We start from the raw sequence: 20,143 nt of genomic DNA on the forward strand, positions 1-20,143 counted from the left end.
TTCCTGGTTTGGACTGACCACAAGAACCTGGAGTACCTCCAGCAAGCCAAGAGACTGAACCCTCGACAGGCTAGGTGGGCCCTGTTTTTCAGTCGGTTTGACTTCACCCTCTCATACCGCCCCGGCTCCAAGAACACCAAACCTGACGCACTGTCCAGACTGTTCTCTGCCACTAACAGGGAGAATGAAGTCGGGCCTATTATCCCTGTGTCCCGGATTGTGGCCCCTGTCCGCTGGGGTATTGAGGAGGCTGTCCGACGAGCCCAACGCCAGGACCCCGGTCCTGGGATGGGGCCACCAGGCCTCTTGTACGTCCCACATCAAGCCCGGGCCAAGGTTCTCCAGTGGGGTCACTCTTCCCCTCTCACCGCCCACCCGGGAGCTCGGAGGACCCTGGACTTCCTGAAAAGACGCTTCTGGTGGCCTAACATGGAGAAGGAAGTAAGGTCATTTGTCCTGTCCTGTGAGGTTTGCACCAGAACCAAGAACCCACGACAGCGTCCCCAGGGTCTCCTGCATCCTCTGACCATTCCCCGGCGTCCCTGGTCCCACGTAGCAGTCGACTTTATCACGGGTCTCCCTGAGTCACAAGGTAACACGGTCATTTTGGTCTTAGTTGACAGATTCTCCAAGGCCTGCCGCTTCATACCACTGTGCAAACTCCCCTCTGCTCTTGAAACTGCGAAACTTTTGTTTAATCATGTCTTCCGAGTCTTTGGTCTTCCACAGGACATCGTCTCAGACCGAGGGCCCCAGTTCTCCTCCCGAGTGTGGCACGGGTTCTGCAAGGTCATCGGAGCCACTGCCAGCCTCTCCTCTGGGTTTCACCCACAGTCCAATGGTCAGACGGAGAGGCTCAACCAGGACCTGGAAACCACCCTGCGAGGCCTGGCTATGGATAACCCGACATCGTGGAGCACCTGGCTGCCATGGGCGGAGTACGCCCACAACACCCTGCAGTCATCGGCCACCAAGCTGTCGCCATTCCAGTGCCAATTCGGGTTCCAGCCACCTCTGTTCCCGGACCAGGAGGAGGACGCGGGGGTGCCCTCGGTCAACCAATATGTGAGACGGTGTCGCAAGACCTGGAGCAAGGTCAGGAAGACCCTCATACAGACCTCCAGAACCAACCAGACTCAGGCCAACCGCCATAGAAGACCTGCACACGCTTTCCGCCCTGGGCAGCGTGTTTGGCTGTCCACTAAGGACCTTCCACTGCGGGTGGAGAACCGCAAGCTTGCTCCTCGCTACATTGGCCCCTTCAAGGTGGTGCGCAGGGTGAACCCTGTCTCCTACCGGCTCCAGTTGCCCCGGACTCTGAGGATCAACCCCACTTTCCATGTTTCCCTGTTACGGCCCGTACTGACGTCTACGTATGCCCCTGCCCCTAGGAACCCCCCACCCCCCCGCATCTTCCAGGGGCAGACTGTGTTCACTGTGAATCGCCTGCTTGACTCCCGCCGGGTCCGCGGCGGGTTGCAATATCTGGTGGACTGGGAGGGCTATGGTCCTGAGGAGCGCTGCTGGGTTCCTGCTCGGGATGTCCTTGATAAAGAACTATGTCGGGACTTCCATTCGGCCCATCCGGATCGCCCTGGGAACGTCAGGAGACGCTCCTAGAGGGGGGGGTCCTGTTAGGACTAGGACTGTTTTGGCCTCTAGAGGCCGCTGTTATTTCCTTTTCATGTCGTGTTTATTTTGGCCTCTAGAGGCCGCCACTGTTCCTGTGTTTTGTGTTTGTGTTAATTGCCTAATTATCTTCACCTGTGTCCTTAATTAGTTTGTCTATTTATACCCCTGAGTTCAGTCCTCTTGTCACGGAGTCTTTGTGCTGTTATGTTTATCTCCAGTTTCCTTTGTACTGTGTTTTTTGATCTTCTTAGCTTTTGTATTTTTGCACTTTGCTTTTCTTTTGGATTATACTCTTTGGTTTTTTTTTTTGTCTTTTGTTTTGCCCTGTATATAGTGTATATAGTTTAAATAAACCTTTTGATTCTTTTTCTACTTCCGCCTCACGCCTCTGCATTTGAGTCATCCCCCTGGTGGCCTAGTGGGGGTTTGCTGGATTATCACACCAACGAACCAGGTTCGAATCCCAGCAAAACCCTAACAAAAATTGAAAATGCAAGATAAAGTGCAGCTTCTTGCCTTTGGCCTTAAATGACAAAATTAAGTTCACAGTTACAGTAAGTCACACATCACTGAAGTAGACGGGAGGACTTTGGCGCTGTCCAGTGTAGTTTGCTTCGGGTCGGGTTTCAGCGGCTCCGGCTGAGCTAATATGTCGGGGTGGTGTCGTGCTAAGTAAGTTCGCAAGTTTGTTGTGTTACCTGAATATCTAATTGGAGCGAAACAGGTTTTGCAGAGTGCATACTCTTTGTCCGGCTCACTGTTTTTTCTCCTTTCCTTTGGAATCCAAAGTGCCTCCAAACATCTGCCTTAAAGTTCGGCGGCGTCTCTAGGTTTATGTTAACAGCCATGCTTGCTTGTTTTTTTTTCCTCACTGCAACCGCCGGGGAAAAAAGATAAGATGAAGAGTGCCTTGCAGTGAGGGAGCGGCACAGCGACACCTCGCGGAGCGGAGGTGCGGAAGTCGTACTGGATTTACAACCCGTCTGAAACATGATTTATTATTTGAAAAAATATCGATATTCAAATTTTGAGTATCGATATTGAATCGGAAGACAAAGTATCGCGATATATCGCCGTATCTATATTTTTGCACACCCCTACTAGACACACCAATGATGAACTCTTAAAATGTCGTGCCCCTATGGCCCTTGCTGGCAATGGGACGAAGAGGATGGGTTCAGTGAATAATTCTTTTTTTTCCTTGAACCCACCCACCCCATTCCCACCCATCATCATTCATTCATTCAGCTTTACCCCCAGTACCTCCAAGGGCTCACAGAGCATAGGGCCTATAAAATGACTGACAGGAAGTCTATCCAAATACAAACAATTGTTACGGACCGAAAGTAAGATTTCCAAATGGGTTTTCTCAGCCACTGAATCCACCTGTGCTGATGCCATTGCTTAAACCATTATTTTTTAAAATCGTGTTTTACATGTTTTCCAGATTATTTGTCCAAGTATGCAAAGAATTTACCATTGCACATTTGATGTCTGTTAAAAGGGATAGTGCTTGGAGGCATAGTTTTGTGTTTGGTTCTCATTTTTTCATATCCTAACATGATATGAGAGAGGACCTGCTTTTTCTCTGGTAAAATTTGACATGTTACAGAAAAAATATTCATTCAAATTTATGTGACTCATTGATCCTTAATGTGTGTGTTGTAGTGTCACAAATTGTGACCCAAGTATTAGAAGTTTCCATCTGCGTGAAGAGATTTCGAATAAAAGTTTTGACATTTCAGCTAGCAAAACCCCAAAACACTAAATTTTACATTTACAGCTCTACATAGTTTACACTTCACCTTTATGATTGCCTGAGAGTTTAGAAAGTGTAAAGTCCCTTTTGAATATGGGCCAGACATACAGTGCTGCTTGAAAGTTTGTCAACCCTTTAGAATTTTCTATATTTCTGCATAAATATGACCTAAAACATCGTCAGATTTTCACACAAGTCCTAAAAGTAGATAAAGAGAACCCAGTTAAACAAATGAGACCAAAACATTATACTTGGTCATTTATTTATTGAGGAAAATGATCCAATATTACATATTTGTGAGTGGCAAAAGTATGTGAACCTGTAGGATTAGCAGTTAATTTGAAGGTGAAATTAGAGTCAGGTGTTTTTAATCAATGGGATGACAATCAGGTGTGAGTGGGCACCCTGTTTTATTTAAAGAACAGAGATCTATCAAAATCTGATCTTCACAACACGTTTGTGGAAGTGTATCATGGCACGAACAAAGGAGATTTCTGAGGATCTCAGAAAAAGCATTGTTGATGCTCATCAGCCTGGAAAAGGTCACAAAACCATCTCTAAAGAATTTGGACTCCACCAATCCACAGTCAGACAGATTGTGTACAAATGGGAGAAATTCAAGACCATTGTTACCCTCCCCAGGAGTGGTCGACCAACAAGGATCACTCCAAGAGCAAGGCGTGTAATAGTCGGCGAGGTCACAAAGGACCCCAGGGTAACTTCTAAGCAACTGAAGGCCTCTCTCACATTGGCTAATGTTAATGTTCATGAGTCCACCATCAGGAGAACACTGAACAACAATATAGTGTGCATGGCAGGGTTGCAAGGAGAAAGTCACTGCTCTCCAAAAAGAACATTGCTGCTCGTCTGCAGTTTGCTCAAGATCACGTGGACAAGCCAGAAGGCTATTGGAAAAATGTTTTGTGGACGGATGAGACCAAAATAGAACTTTTTGGTTTAAATGAGAAGTGTTATGTTTGGAGAAAGGAAAACACTGCATTCCAGCATAAGAACCTTATCCCATCTGTGAAACAGGTGGTGGTAGTGAAACCTGTGAAACATGGTGGTGGTAGTATCATGGTTTGGGCCTGTTTTGCTGCATCTGGGCCAGGACGGCTTGCCATCATTGATGGAACAATGAATTCTGAATTATACCTGCGAATTCTAAAGGAAAATGTCAGGACATCTGTCCATGAACTGAGGCTACATCCACACGACAACGGCAACGAGATTTTATTAAAAAAAATATCGCGTCCACATGGGCAACGGATCAGTAAAATATCAGGTACATATGGCAACGCAACGCTTGCTGAAAACGATGCAATACACATGCCACACCTCTACGTGCGCTGTAAGACAGTCCCATCGGAGACACCAGAACAAGAGAAGAAGTAGGACGCATGCGCATAAACCCCTTCTTCTACCTGGCGTGAAGCACTCTCAGGAACAAACACACAACAAGAAGAAGAAGATGGCTGCGACTACGCGAGGAAATCGTGCCTTCTGTGTGTACAAATTAGTTTTATTAGTGTGCATAGTTTTATATAACTTAATTTTCTTATTGTGTGTGAACATTTTGAAAAGCATTTTTATATAATTTATATAACTTTTTATATTGTGTGTGAACATTTTGAAAAGCAGTCTTATCCAATAAAAAAAAAAGAAATTCAAGAAATGGTTCAGTTACTTGTTTATTTAAAAGAAAAGCTGTATACAAAAGTGAATGCAATGCAGTGGTTCATACAAAACAGCGAGAGTGCTGCTTGTTCTAGTCATGTGGTTGTGACGTCATCGTAAACAAATCCGTTCTACTCATCCAGACGACTTCGCAACAGCGCCGTTGCCAGATTTTTCCACTCTGGAACCCGTTCTCAAAAAATATCGTTGTGGGGCACCCAAAACGCCGGTGCCATGTGGACGCCAGGCCGAAACGATAAACAATTTTATCAGATTCACCTGAATCCGTTGCCGTGTGGGCAGCCTCTGAATCTCAAGAGAAGGTGGGTCATGCAGCAAGACAACGACCCTAAGCACACAAGTCGTTCTACCAAAGAATGGTTAAAGAAGAATAAAGTTAATGTTTTGGAATGGCCAAGTCAAAGTCCTGACCTTAATCCAATCGAAATGTCATGGAAGGACCTGAAGTGAGCAGTTCATGTGAGGAAACCCACCAACATCCCAGAGTTGAAGCTGTTCTGTATGGAGGAATGGGCTAAAATTCCTCCAAGCCGGTGTGCAGGACTGATCAACAGTTACAGGAAACATTTAGTTGCAGTTATTGCTGCACAAGGGGGTCACACCAGATACTGAAAGCAAAGGTTCACATACTTTTGCCACTCACAGATATGTAATATTGGATCATTTTCCTCAATAAATAAATAAATGACCAAGTATAATATTTTGGTCTCATTTGTTTAACTGGGTTCTCTTTATCTACTTTTAGGACTTGTGTGAAAATCTGATGATGTTTTAGATCATATTTATGCAGAAATATAGAAAATTCTAAAGGGTTCACAAACTTTTAAGCACCACTGTAGACAGAACTTTATTATTCTCATCTCATCTCATTATCTCTAGCCGCTTTATCCTTCTACAGGGTCGCAGGCAAGCTGGAGCCTATCCCAGCTGACTACGGGCGAAAGGCGGGGTACACCCTGGACAAGTCGCCAGGTCATCACAGGGCTGACACATAGACACAGACAACCATTCACACTCACATTCACACCTACGCTCAATTTAGAGTCACCAGTTAACCTAACCTGCATGTCTTTGGACTGTGGGGGAAACCGGAGCACCCGAAGGAAACCCACGCGGACACGGGGAGAACATGCAAACTCCGCACAGAAAGGCCCTCGCCGGCCACGGGGCTCGAACCCAGACCTTCTTGCTGTGAGGCGACAGCGCTAACCACTACACCACCGTGCCGCCCCACTTTATTATTCTGTACAATCAAATTCTGTTTAGATTTATAAGCTTTTACTTGGCAGTTTCTTATTAAGCAATCTTGGTACAGCTGTGTAGTGGTTAGCACTGTCGCCTTACAGCAAGAAGGTTCTGGATTTGAGCCCAGTGGCCAATGGGGGCCTTTCTGTGTGGAGTTTGCATGTTCTCCCCGTGTCTGTGTGGGTTTCCTCCAGGTGCTCTGGTTTCCCCCATAGTCCAAAGACATGCAGTTAGGCTAACTGGTTACTCTAAATTGTCCATTGATCAAGCTTGGAGAGGGATGGGCTCTCCCAAGTTTCAATGCCCTAGACATACCAATGATGAACTGTTAAAATGTCGTCAGTGGTGCCCCTATGGCCCTTGCTGGCAATGGGAAGAAGAAGGGTTTTTGCAAACTTTTTTTTTTTGCATAGTCAGGCAATGCACTGGGTAGTGTTACCACCTCACATTTCCAGGGTCCCTTGTTTAATCCTGAGCTCAGGTGACTGTTGGTACATGTTATCCCTGTGTTCATGTGGGTTTCATCAGGCTTCTACAGTTTCCTTACACTGTCTAAAATCATCCTAGTAGGTGGATTTGTTATGCTTACTTACTTGCCCCTAGTTGTGAATGACATGAATGCCCATGGCGATTGGTGGGCGTGACATCTGGTGTGAATTCTCCCACCTGGCACCTAGTGTTCCTGGGATAGACTCCAGCACAGTCCTGACCAGGATAAAACAGTTACCGAAGATGAATGAATGATGACATACAGTGCTGCTAAATAAATTTTATCACATACAAACAGTGCAACACTAACACAAGCCAGAAGGTGTCTCTATCATCATTGCCATGATTATGAATTTGTTTCACCTGTTATAAATATTAACATTTTCAGCATACTTTACAAAATATCGACTGGTTGTTTTGACCTTTGGCCTTTTTCATGACCCATGTGCCTTTTTTTTTTAACCTGCTTTGCACTGTTTTGAACTTAGATTGTTTCTTGCACTTTGATTCCCGCTCTGTGTTTTCACCATTGTTTTCTAGTTACCCAGCTACCCCTGTGTACCCAAAAACCTTTGCACATACAGTGCATCCATTAAATCCAGCCAAGTCCTCGTTGTTACATGAAACAGGAAATGGATGTTTTTGATAGCGATGAAAGCGAGGCCTTTGGGATGCATATAATTTCATCACAGTGGGGATAGCAATTTGGAACAAGGCTGCAGTCATCAAGCCTATTTAAACAAAGCTAGTCACCTCTTAGAGCTTATTTTCATGCTTACCACAGTACATTGTTTTTCACGACAGCTGACACTTAAAGGTAAGATGCAGCATTTCAGCACAAGGGAACAGGAAGCCTTAAATCAAATTAAGGAAAAAGTAATTAATTAAATCTAATCTCTTATAGTACTCTGACAATAAATTAACTTGGATGCTTTTAAATACCCCCCCCCAACACACACACACACACACACACACACACACTATTATTATTATTAAAACTTTAGCTAATTAATTATTTAAATATTTGAATTTACATTAACAAATTTAAAGTGTTATGTACTGATTTTATGAGTAAACTCTTTCCAAATTTCCATCACGCCTGCTTATATAATGCTAATCATAATTACATGACAAGAAAAAAAAACCCTGCTTTGTTCCTGAATGGGCACATTAAGGCTTTGTTTCTCTCTCCTTTGTGTTCAGTATTTTCATGTTGTTGTTTTTTTAATCAGTTATGGAGATTGGATATTAAATTTTTTTTTACAAAATATTTAATTAGCATCGCATTATGCTTTCATGCATTCTGACAAACTGTTTGCTGTAGCCTTTGCTGTTATTTCCAAACTCAAAGCTCTGTGCAATATTGCACTCATTTGGCATTGTAATCCATCTGCAGTGTTAAATGTAGCGATGAATGAAAACGAATAGCAGATTCTGGCATTGGTAGGAAGAAAGAGCTGTCTTTTTGTACCAGCCACTAAGACTTTATCTTCTTATTCCACATGATAAGCTCTCTTACTGTCTCTCTGCTCACTGATCATTGGACAGTGTGAGGTGTGAGGAGATAAGAGGAAGAAGACGGAGAAGAGAAGCCTGAACACAGTAGAGCACTGTGGAGAGAGAGGGAGAGAGAAAAAGGAGAGAAGAGAAAGGCCTGAGAGGCATTCATTTATTTGGGCGTCATGGGGAAACAGAACAGCAAGCTGCGGCCGGAGGTGCTCAACGATCTGCGTGAGAACACTGAGTTCAGTGAGCATGAGCTGCAGGAGTGGTATAAGGGCTTCCTAAAGGACTGCCCTACAGGTCACCTCACTGTGGACGAGTTCAAAAAAATCTATGCCAATTTTTTTCCATACGGAGACGCCTCCAAATTTGCCGAGCATGTCTTCCGAACATTCGACATTAATGGTGATGGGACTATCGACTTCAGAGAGTTCATCATCGCACTGAGTGTCACGTCACGTGGGAAACTGGAGCAGAAGCTGAAGTGGGCCTTTAGTATGTACGACCTGGATGGCAATGGCTACATCAGCCGAGCGGAGATGCTGGAAATCGTACAGGTGAGAGAGGACCTGCTTTTTCTCTTGTAAAGTTTGACATGCTACAGAAATAACATTCATTTAAAGGAGAACTGAAGGCAAATTTATTATCAAAAGTCTGTTTATCTCATTTTATTAAATATAGGAATTCATTTTTGATAGCTATTTTGTCGCTGCTATAGCAAGTTATGGGTGTTTTAAATTTGCTCTGTAATATATCAGTCCATATGTCAAAGCAATGGCCGTAAACGAGATTCGTTGAGACCTGTGCGAGACATCATAGGACGGAAATAAAACGTACAGCGGAAATCAAAGTGACCAACATCTGCCAACGTTGTCAAAAGACGCGCGCGCCCTCTTTTGAACGCTGACGTAATCAAGCCGGAAGTTTTGTTTGTTTTGATAGCAATCAGGAAAGTTTGAAAAAATTAGGCTCAGTAATCATTATTTAAACTTGCTTTTGTGCAATATTTAGTTTGGAAAACAGTTTTCAAAATGGCGGCACTGACACCTGGCTGACACTTCACATTTTGAAGTCTCGCATACAGTAAGTCTCGCACAAGTCTCGTGAAGATCGCGTGGATAAGCGACGCCTGCCATGTACCAAACAAACTAGATTCAACATGGCTAAAAACCGAATAGGCCGATAAGTATAATATTTAATTGCAATTAGTTGCCAATACGAGTCAAGATGTACAGTCTTCTTCTTCTTTCGGCTGCTCCCGATTAGGGGTCGCCACAGCGGATCTTTCGTCTCCATTGCTCCCTGTCTTCCGCATCCTTCTCTACCACACCTGCCACTTTCATGTCCTCTCTCACCACATCCATGTATCTCCTCTTTGGCCTTCCTCGTTTTCATTTGCCTGGCAGCTCCATCCTCAACATTCTCCTTCCAACATGCTCTGCATCTCTTCTCAGGATGTGCCCGTAACATCTCCGTCTCATCTCTCTTAGCTTAATTCCCAAGCTCTCCACATGTGCTGTCCCTCTGATGTGCTCGTTCCTTATCCTGTCCAACCTCGTCACTCCCATCGCAAACCTTAACATCCTCAACTCCCCCACCTCCGACTTTGCCTCCTGTCTCTTCGTTAAGGGTACGGTCTCCAATCCGTACATCACAGCTGGTCTCACTACTGTCTTATACATCTTACTTTTCACGAGTCAAGATGTACAGTAAGGTTACTAAAACCGAAAACGTAATTGAATAACATGTAAATTAAGAAATAAAGCAAGTTTAAAAATGATTTCAGTTCTCCTTTAAATTTGTGTGAATCTTTCATTGATCCTTAATGTGTGTGTTGTAGTGTCACAAGTTGTGACCCAAGTATTAGAAGTTTCCATCTGGGTGAAGAGATTTCGAATCAAAGTTTTGACATTCCGACTAGCAAAACCCCAAAACACTAAATTTTACATTTACAGCTCCACGTAGTTTACACTTCACTGTTATGATTGCCTGCGAATTTAAAACGTGTAAAGTCCATTTTGAATATGGGCCAGACATAGACAGAACTTTATTATTCTGTAAAATCAAATACTGTTTAGATTTATAAGTTTCTACTTGGCAGTTTCTTATTAAGCAATCTCTTGATCTTATTAAATAATGAATAAAGTATCCTCCACTGATGAGGTTTATATGTGGTTAAGTAATTTTTGACCAAAATTCCAGATAAAACCTTATAATACTGAAGTCACAAATTTAAGACATTGAGCTATAAAGTCAAAGGAAAGACGACATTTTAAAAATACTTTTGATCAATATTTGTGTCTGAATGTTCTCACATATGGTCCAGAACTGGGCAAAAGTCTTCGGCACCAAATAGATGTTTATTTTATGACTTCACTGTTGGGTCAATAAGTAAGCAAGTATGATAGTCAACGTCTCCAGATGAACTCTGGCAGAGATGCTGAGGAAAAATTACCAGCTAATTTGCTTATAAAACTGCACAATGTGTGCCTGAAACTACTGATGCATTTTTAAAGGTAGACTGCCTTTCAGATTTTTCAAGATTAGGTCATAAAAAGAATTTTCCCCAACACCTAATTATTTTTGTTTAGTGGACCGAAAGCTACTGAATTTGAATCACAGACTTCCAATTTTATTTTATTTTTTTTAAATATAACAATTAATGAATTTAGTGGCACATGGCCTTAAATTCTCCGCTATTTTTTCCTGCTTCACCATAACCCAATTCGAGATACTACGTCATGCATCACGTGGTGGGCTTTCCCCGTTTGCACAAGGCATTGTGGGATACAAACGTGAAACACGGAAGACGCGAGTGTGCGAATGAAACGTGAAAGACGGACTACAGTAACGGAAAATGAGTAGAAAAGACGTTATGTGAAGGAAAGGAAACGCAGGACCAAACTAATAAATATCGGCGGTCAGCGAACACCTTGGTGTGATCAGCTGTTCGTTTAGCGACAGAATGATGTAATTGTCAGTGCACGCTCAAAGGTAAACCTGTAGATGCGCATGCGGATTTTCTCTCTCTGCTTGACTGCACGAAGCAAACGATTTCATGCACAGTATTTGCTCGGGAATCCCCTCAAATTAAATAACTTCCCAGCCACAGAATGGCCTGATATTTTATGGGATATTACAGAAATAAACATATATCACAATGACCACATTTCAGAGGGAACTAAATTTCATTGATTTTATGAAATCGAAAGGCCGTCTAGCTTTAAAAACAAAGGGCTGTCACACCAAATATCATTTACTTTAATGCTATTTCCTGTACTTTATTAAAGATTTTAAACATAGAAAACATGTAACTTAATTTTTGCTTTGCAGTTTTTGTTGCACAGGACTGTATATTACATTACAATACAAAGGTCTTAAATTAATCAGTGATATCAATAAAAATAAAATATTTAACATTCATCACATTATTTTGTATTCATATATTCTGAAAAACTGAGTGCTCGTATGGTGTTTGTTTTTTTTTTAACATCCTTCATACTAGATGTCCCTGAGCTCCTGCCATCAAAAATTTCTAAAATCAGTATCTGGGGATTCATATAGTACGCTGCATATTATACATTTTATTCACTGTTTTATGTTGCTTTTCCTCTGGGACACATGTAAGAAGCTTTACTGAGCCAGAAAATGAATAACATAGAAATGATAAACATGTAGAAAGAAAATTTGAAAGGATGCTTACAGGAGTCATGAATACTAAGGAACCAGTCTGAAATATTTCCAATTATTCTAGCCTACTGGATATGAGCAATCGCGCGCTTTGATTGGCTACTCTATTACTAGGATATCAGCTCATATACTGTGAGTAGAGAAAAACAAAATGGCGGCGCTTGTTGCTGAACCAACCGAGGATGAAATAAAAACTCTGCTTGAAAACAAAACCCAAAAAATTGTTATCAAGTATTTAAAAGAAACAGAAATAGCTAAAAGAATATAGGTTTTTTCCCCCCCAATATCACCTGTTCCACACTCCAGCCCAGTCGGTGGCAGTAATGCACCTTTAAAGTGCCATTCCACCATTGGATGTATTCTTTGGCATAAAATACAATATATTTTGACAACATATATAAATGGTATCACTAGATAGAGAAATCTTTTAGCTTCAAAATGATATATCAAACATAATTTTTTGACAACGACAAGTATATTAATTTTGCGACCAAAGTCACCTACCCTTTTAATTTCCGCGTGTGATGTCATCGGCAGGTTCCCCTTCTTGTGTACCACGTGACGTGTGACGTGGCACATATTATCAGCAGTGGCGGATAAAACGCGATAAAAATAATACCAATAAATCTAGCTAATACCAATAAATCTAGCTAACTGAAAGATTAACTCAAAATTTTTAGCAATTTTTTTGGCCCCCATATACGAGGAGAAATGACTCTCTCACTTTGAGGGTTTCCTGGTCTAAAAATAGACCGACACGTGGTTCACAAGAAGGGGAACCTGCCGATGACATCGCGTTTCACTACCGCACGGAAATTAAAAGGGTAGGTGACTTTGGTCGCAAAATTAATATACTTGTCGTTGTCAAAAAATTATGTTTGATATATCACGTTGAAGCTAAAAGATTTCTCTGTCTAGTCATGTTGTCATAAAATATATTGTAGTTTATGCCAAAGAATACATCCAATGGTGGAATGGCACTTTAAGTTGGCTTGCCAACCACCAGAAAACCCTGAAGAAGAAGAAGATGCAGAGGAAGAAGAAAATCCAAAATATTGTTTAAAAAGCAATAAAATATGGAATAAAAGTATTTGATGGCAAGAATTTACCTTTTTAATTTTTCAAGAATTATTATTATCACATTTTTCACAAATTGCTCCTGTCATTTTGCGGTTTGTTTACATTCTAAGCGGAAATTATTTTGTCGGACGTTTTGTATAAAGTTTTTATTTGTCGAATTTGCAAAAAAATTAAAATGCTCTGTTTCTCAAAATCCAGTGAACGTGGGTAGAATAAAACAGCCATTCCACTCAATCTCATCATACATGGCTTATAGCCAGCTTGGTGCTACGTGCCTCGTCGCCTATCAGCTCATGTATGACTTGATTTTGTGGAATAACTGTTAAATATTCATGAGATATAATGATGTAAATAAGGTAGAAGACATGGATGATTGTAACAGATATAAGAATCCTATGATGAGTTGTTTTGACTTCTAGAGATTATGAGTGAGAATACATTGAAAACGCCTGCACTAATTAGTTAGTATATCATCTGTAAAGATTTTCTAGCTCTTATTTTTCACAACCGTTCATAATGTTACAGAATTCTGAGCGATTTGAGAACGTCTCAGTTTTAAAAACAGGTACTAAATCATAGTAAACAGCAACCCATATATCTTCATTTATTTTATTAGCTTACACATTAGGTAACATGTTTACTTTTTCCTTTAGGCAATCTATAAAATGGTTTCATCTGTAATGAAGATGCCAGAGGACGAGTCCACACCAGAGAAGAGAACTGATAAGATTTTCAGACAGATGGACACCAATAAAGACGGTAAAAATAGGAAAAAATTCAACACATATAAGCTTGAATTTTATTATTCCCACTGTACTGCCCTCCATCTTACCTCCAATCCTCAGAGAGAATCTGTTCATTAGCTTGTCAGTGGTTGAATGAAGATTTAGCTCAGCATCCTGCTGTGGTATAGTGCTTAATGCCCTGTAGTGCCATAACTACATACAGTATGTCCAAATTGTTTTCATAAATATTTCAAATTGAATCTCACGTTGCTGAAGCTGAGGGTTTAAAAAAGTTTGCAAGAATAACAAATCAGATAGCTTTTTTTTTGGGGGGGGGGGCGCATGGTACTGCAGTGGTTAGCGCTGTTGCCTCAGCAAGAAGGTTCTGGGTTCGAGCCCAGCAGCCGATGAGGGCCTTTCTGTGTGGAGTTTGCATGTTCTCCCCGTGTCTGCGTGGGTTTCCTCCGGGTGCTCCGGTTTCCCCCACAGTTTAAAGACATGCAGGTTAGGCTAATTGGTGGCTCTAAATTGACCGCAGGTGTGAACATGAATGTGAATGGTTGTCTGTGTCTATCAGTGTGTTTACATGCACATAGAGAAAATCGAATTTCTGCCGTTGCTCGACTGAAATCGAAGTTCTAAATGGCATGGAAACACCTTAGCTAGGCTGAAATTGAACCGAACTTGATTTCTCGTAATTGAGCTACACGACCTAGATTATGCGATTTTTGCCGAGCTACTTAGTGCATGTATACCCTATCGAGCTACGTAGTCCAGCTACTTACTTCAGCACTGCCCCTTCCGGAGGTGACGAGTGACGAGACCACAAGCGGGAAACACAACAGCCTTGGTCGAAAAAAAAAAAAAAAAAAACAGCCTTGGTCGGCATGACACTTCACCTTAGCCGCCCACTTTATTAGGAACACTTCTGTTCGTACATACAAACTACAAACACTCTTCTTGTGAACACGGAACTGATAACTTTGTTTACACTCTTGAATAGCTCTTCTTCATGACGACAACCGGAAGTGTACCAACACGATGGGGCGTGTAGCGCCACCTGCGGCTCGGGTGCACAATGTACCTCACACAATAGCTCGATTTCCTTGTGTGCATGTAGGATTGGATTTCTCTGGCACCCCTGCTGGGACCCTTTGCTCGATTACCGACAGCAGCTCGATTTGGATGTGCATGTAAACGTACTGTATGTGTCAGCCCTGTGATGATCTGGCGACTTGTCCAGGGTGTACCCCGCCTCTCGCCCATCGTCAGGTGGGATAGGCTCCAGCTTGCCTGCGACCCTGCACAGGATAAGCGGATAATGGATGGATGTTTTGGGTTTTTTTGTAATGCACCATTACCATTGATTCTTTTCCTATAACAGCACACCTCATTGTGATTTATGCCTTACATAACTAAGGCATAATGTTCATGGTTAAAGGAGAGCTGAAGTCATTTTTAAACTTGCTTAATTTCTTAATTAACGTGTTATTCAATTACATTTTCAGTTTTAGTAACCTTATATCGTGACTCGTATTGGCAACTAATTGCAATTAAATATTATACTTATCGGCCTATGCGGTTTTTAGTCATGTTGAATTTAGTTCGTTTGGTCCACGGCAGGCGTCGCTTATCCGCGCAGTCTTCACGAGACTTGCGCGAGACTTCGAAACGTGAAGTGTCAGCCAGGTGTCAGTGCCGCCATTTTGAAAACTGTTTTCCCAGTGAAATATTGCACAAAAACGAGTTTAAATGAGGATTACGGCCTACTTTTTTCAAACTTTCCTGATTGCTATCAAAACAAACAAAACTTCTGGCTTGATTACGTCAGCATTCGAAAGAGGGCGCGCGCGTCTTTTGACAACATCGGCAGATGTTAGTCACTTTGATTTCCACTGTACGTTTTACTTCCGTCCTACGATGTCTCGCACAGGTCTCAACGAATCTCGTTTACACCCATTGCTTTGACATATGGACTGATATATTACAGCATATTTCAAACACTCGTAACTTGCTATAGCAGTGACAAAATAGCTATCAAAAATGCATTCTGATATTTAATAAAATGAGATAAATAGAACTTTGATAATAAAAAAATTGCCTTCAGCTCTCCTTTAAAGACTGGGGTGTATTATTTTGGCCAAATTTGATGGGATTATTTGAATGCATCAAAAAACCTCCAGACATAGTCACTAATCTGGTGCATCTGAGAGCAACCAGGCTATAAACTCAGATAATATAACAGTGATTAATTATGTCTTGTTTGCATATTGTAGCTTTGTACAGGGCCATTATTGCTGAGTGACTATTTAGTAGCACTTCCCTATCATTAACGCTCATGTCCTCCTGTGCTATTACAGGAAAGATTTCTCTGGAGGAGTTTATTAAAGGTGCCAGGAGCGACCCCTCAATTGTCCGCCTCCTTCAGTGTGACCCGAGCAGCGCCAGTCAGTTCTGAGCGGAGCAACCACAGTGCACTCTAATAGTGTTCACTCGAATCCAGAGTGAACATGGTGAGTGTTTGTGTAAGCGTAAGAATGTGATTGTTGTAGTTATCATCACATTTACTTATTTGTCTGTGGCATTAGGGACCAATTTTGAAATGTGAATGCTAAGTGGAAGCCAGTGAGCACTTATATCAGTCCTACTACCAGTCACTTTGACTAAAAACTACCACTGGTTATGGACTGGGAATATAGTGTTGTTTATATATTGTGTATGTGTGTATTATAACAGAAGGTCATAATGGGAAATGGTTAGCGAAAAGTAGTACTGTTTAGGATTATGTTCATTTTGATGAGCAGTGAATAATCAGCCCTGAAAGTAAAGGCCTGGTTTGCTAACATTTTTAATAAAGAAGCTAATTTGTGTGTGTAATCTACTAAACTGCACACTGAGCTGATGGGTATTTTATGGGTGATTTACAAAGAGTTATTGCATAAAATGATTTTCTGTTGATGGCTGAGGTGAGTTCGGATCTCAGACAGACTCCCAGGAACATAAGTATGAAAACTAGATGTCGTATTAGCCGCTGTTGCAAACTACTTTCATACGTCAATGTCCCCATTAAATCATCACGGGTCAGAATCAGTCACAAACCAATGCAAGACTATAAAGAGGTGCAAATCTACCCTGGCAAATATCAAACAAAAATTTGCTTTGCTACAGACAGGTAATATAAATGCAAATATCCATGCATGCTGATTTACCATAGCTACTAGAAACTCGGGCAAAACATTGGGATGTAGATGAAACATAAATGTACAATGAGACAGAAGTGATCATAAACCAACACCTGTCTGTCTTCAGCAAGCATTTTACTGCTACTGATACTTTTAAATCTCCTAACACCGATTAAAAACTATTATAATAGGCTTATAATAAATCAGATTAGAGATTCCAGGAGTTACTTTTTAAATCCACATGACCCACCAGGAACCAGGACGTACAAGATAATATAAAAATCACAAAGTATAAGCTTCATGTAACAATAACAGTTTAAAAATGTTGCTTATAAATTCATAACATAATGTAAGCTAAAACAAAAGCAATCTCAAGCTAGCTTAGTTATATCATGATGAACCCAGCACTCAAACACAAATCCAACTGCAAAACTAATCTTATTAAACTTGACATGACCTAGCAAATATTAAGTCCATTAACTCTACTGTATTCTGTTCTGTTTTCACTTGGTCTCAATTACATACTTAGCCAAAGAGAAGCTAAGTAAGGAATAATGTACAGCGAGCCGGTCATTATAACGAAATAAGCTATAATGACCAGCTCACTGTACATTATACCACTTATTACTAGGCTACTTACTAAATAAATCAATTATTTGACATGAAATATTGATTTTAAATTATTTTATTGATTTAAAAATTATTATTTTTATGCTTCTGCTAAAAAGTAGTCCGTTAGATTCTACAGTTGGATCTGTGCCCATAGCAACATAAAATCTGTAGCCTTCTTAAGATTACTTAGTATTATAATTCATGTTAAACTGAACATTTCTGTTGATGGTGTTTTCTGATGGAGTAACCTTTTTTGCCACAGGGTGTCGCAAATGAGCAGGCATTGTTAACTTTATTATTAAAGCAGCAAAATTGACTGGACTTCTTTCTGCAGATTGATGTGATTAGACTTAGTCCTCTAGAGTCTATGATCCGAACTATGTCTATAGAGGACTTTTACATGACGTTATCGCAGCTGCGGATTTGTTTACGCAGCCATATTGCCAGGCAAGCTTTGTGTTTGCCAGTGACCGGCACAAGTGTATGTGAGTAATTATAAGCCAAATTCAGTACATCTGCAGATAAACTTGTAAAAGAACAATGCCAGAGACCTGTAGTGCTTTTGGATGTAATAACAGATGTGGACATAGGCCTGGTTTAACTTTTTTACCGCTTCCTGGCGAACCCAGTAAGATGAGGAAAAATAGCGAGCTGCAGTTAAACAGGAAGACTGGATGATAAAACATCCCTGTGTGTGTGTGTGTGTGTGTGTGTGTGTGTGTGTGTGTGTGTGTAGAACATTTTATATCAGGTTATTGTGAGAGCTCTGTGCAACGTTAAAATGTAGATCTGGATGTAGGCTTTGAACTCGATATATTTTATTAGACCTAATACTTGACTAGACTAGCAGCATGTTTGTTATGTACTGATAATGTAGACGAGGCTAAACACCATCAAATATGCTAGATCTAGGCCCTGGCTTGTTTATTACTATTAGAAATCCATGTTTGAGCTTACCTTTGTCTTTCTTTGTCTTCAGGAATTTCCCATAACATTCCGGTATGCACGAAACCTGCCTTGAAATATTGGTAGGCATCTGTACTTTTGTTTGCCTTTAGCATCTCTCCAATGTATTTAGAAGTCCCAAATACTAAATAGTTCAGGGTGTCATAGTGCCCCAAATTCGGTAGCTGGTTTGCTGTACACTTTTCAAGTGGAATAAATACATTTGTGGGTAAATTAAGAAGAAGTCGTCTTTACTTTTGTGCACGCACACAGAGAGAGCGAGAGAGAGAGAGCAGTGTGTGGAATAAATAATAAATAAATACATTTGTGGGTAAATTATATGGATCAGTGATGCCTGCATGTTTCAGCTTTTGGATGTAACATGATCTGCTGATATATATAATTTCAGAGAGATTGTACTGACTGCAGTCATCTCAATTTTCTTCATTACCTGTCATGGCTATGGTTCTTTGTTTGCCTGGCAATATGGCGGATGCTACATGATAAACAAAAATCTGTGATGTCAGTGAAAGTCCTCTGTAGCAACCGTCTGTTACTCATAGCAGCGTGCTGCTATTCAGAAATAAAAGACATAATCACAGAATGCCGTCACTGACCAATCAGAATCGAGTATTCAATCAAGTCATGGAATAAACAGTAATAAAATATGTTTCTCCTGTTAAAAAAATTTTTTGTTCTCTTAATTTGAGGTGTCAGTGATTCTTATATCTAAATGTTGCATAGTGTGCTGGGTTACCAAAACTTTTCATAGCTGCTCTAATCTCACTTCCATGACAAAAACCTGGAAATCTGGCCTCCGGAAAGTTGTCTCTGCCAAGAGGGGTGAAATGTAACCCAAAATGACATCTGGATTTCTTGTATCATAGCTCAGAACAGTAAACACACATGTATCATTGCCATGGATATGTACAGTATAATTGTACAAGCAGGTATAGAGCTGGTTAAAGGCAGTGATGTAGTTGATACTGGAGGTACAAATGTGACTTTGGCAGTATTTTCAGTCAGTGAGACATATGCTGTGTGTGAAATCTCAGATTGATTCCTTTCATACAATGCCTTGCAGAAGTATCTACCCCCTTTGAATGAGGGGAGAGTTTAAGAATAAATCCAATAGAATGATTAAGTTCTAAATGCTGAATGATATCAAGACATCTTGTTTTAATTTTCAGGTATAACTTTTTTTTTAATTCATTATTTTACATGTTAAGTTGGAGAGTGCTTTGTGCATGTTCATAAAATTTTGGCTGAAAATGCAAATGTTTTTATAGAATCAGATTTTTTTCACATTATTCAGCTTGCAATGTGGAATGGTCTTATTTAAACTGGTTTTTATTTTAGGGTATACAATTTGCTGTGTTTCTATTTCTAACTGTTTTATAAATTAATTTAATTTTTTTATATTAGCAGCATTTTTGTGCACATTAATGGACTTCTGCTTGACAGGTTTCTAATATTTTGTTCATGGATATATTCACCAGCATGTATTAGTGTATGAGTGATTGTTCTTTTATACAAAGCAATGATTTGATCATGTTTGTGTCAGACACTTAGTGGTGCATGTA

The 20,143-nt window shown here is 40.8% G+C and overlaps 1 protein-coding gene across 7 annotated transcripts in view; it reads left to right on the forward strand.

The window, feature by feature from the left end:
* Nucleotides 1-19,913, forward strand: part of LOC132894607 (hippocalcin-like protein 1) — a 95,627-nt gene extending 75,714 nt beyond the window's left edge. For 4 of the 7 annotated variants that reach the window (XM_060934678.1, XM_060934676.1, XM_060934675.1 and 1 more), the window contains exons 2-4: nucleotides 8,372-8,883; nucleotides 13,750-13,855; nucleotides 16,182-19,913. In XM_060934678.1, coding sequence (XP_060790661.1) covers nucleotides 8,506-8,883; nucleotides 13,750-13,855; nucleotides 16,182-16,279 — 582 coding nt within the window. In that variant the 5' untranslated portion in view covers nucleotides 8,372-8,505 and the 3' untranslated portion in view covers nucleotides 16,280-19,913. Of the gene's footprint in view, nucleotides 1-8,333; nucleotides 8,884-13,749; nucleotides 13,856-16,181 lie in introns of all 7 variants that reach the window. The other 3 variants (XM_060934671.1, XM_060934674.1, XR_009655661.1) reach the window with 2 other exon arrangements.
* The last annotated feature ends 230 nt before the right edge of the window (nucleotides 19,914-20,143 follow it).

The sequence above is a fragment of the Neoarius graeffei genome, chromosome 11, assembly GCF_027579695.1.
Source record: "Neoarius graeffei isolate fNeoGra1 chromosome 11, fNeoGra1.pri, whole genome shotgun sequence".
NCBI lineage: Eukaryota > Metazoa > Chordata > Actinopteri > Siluriformes > Ariidae > Neoarius > Neoarius graeffei.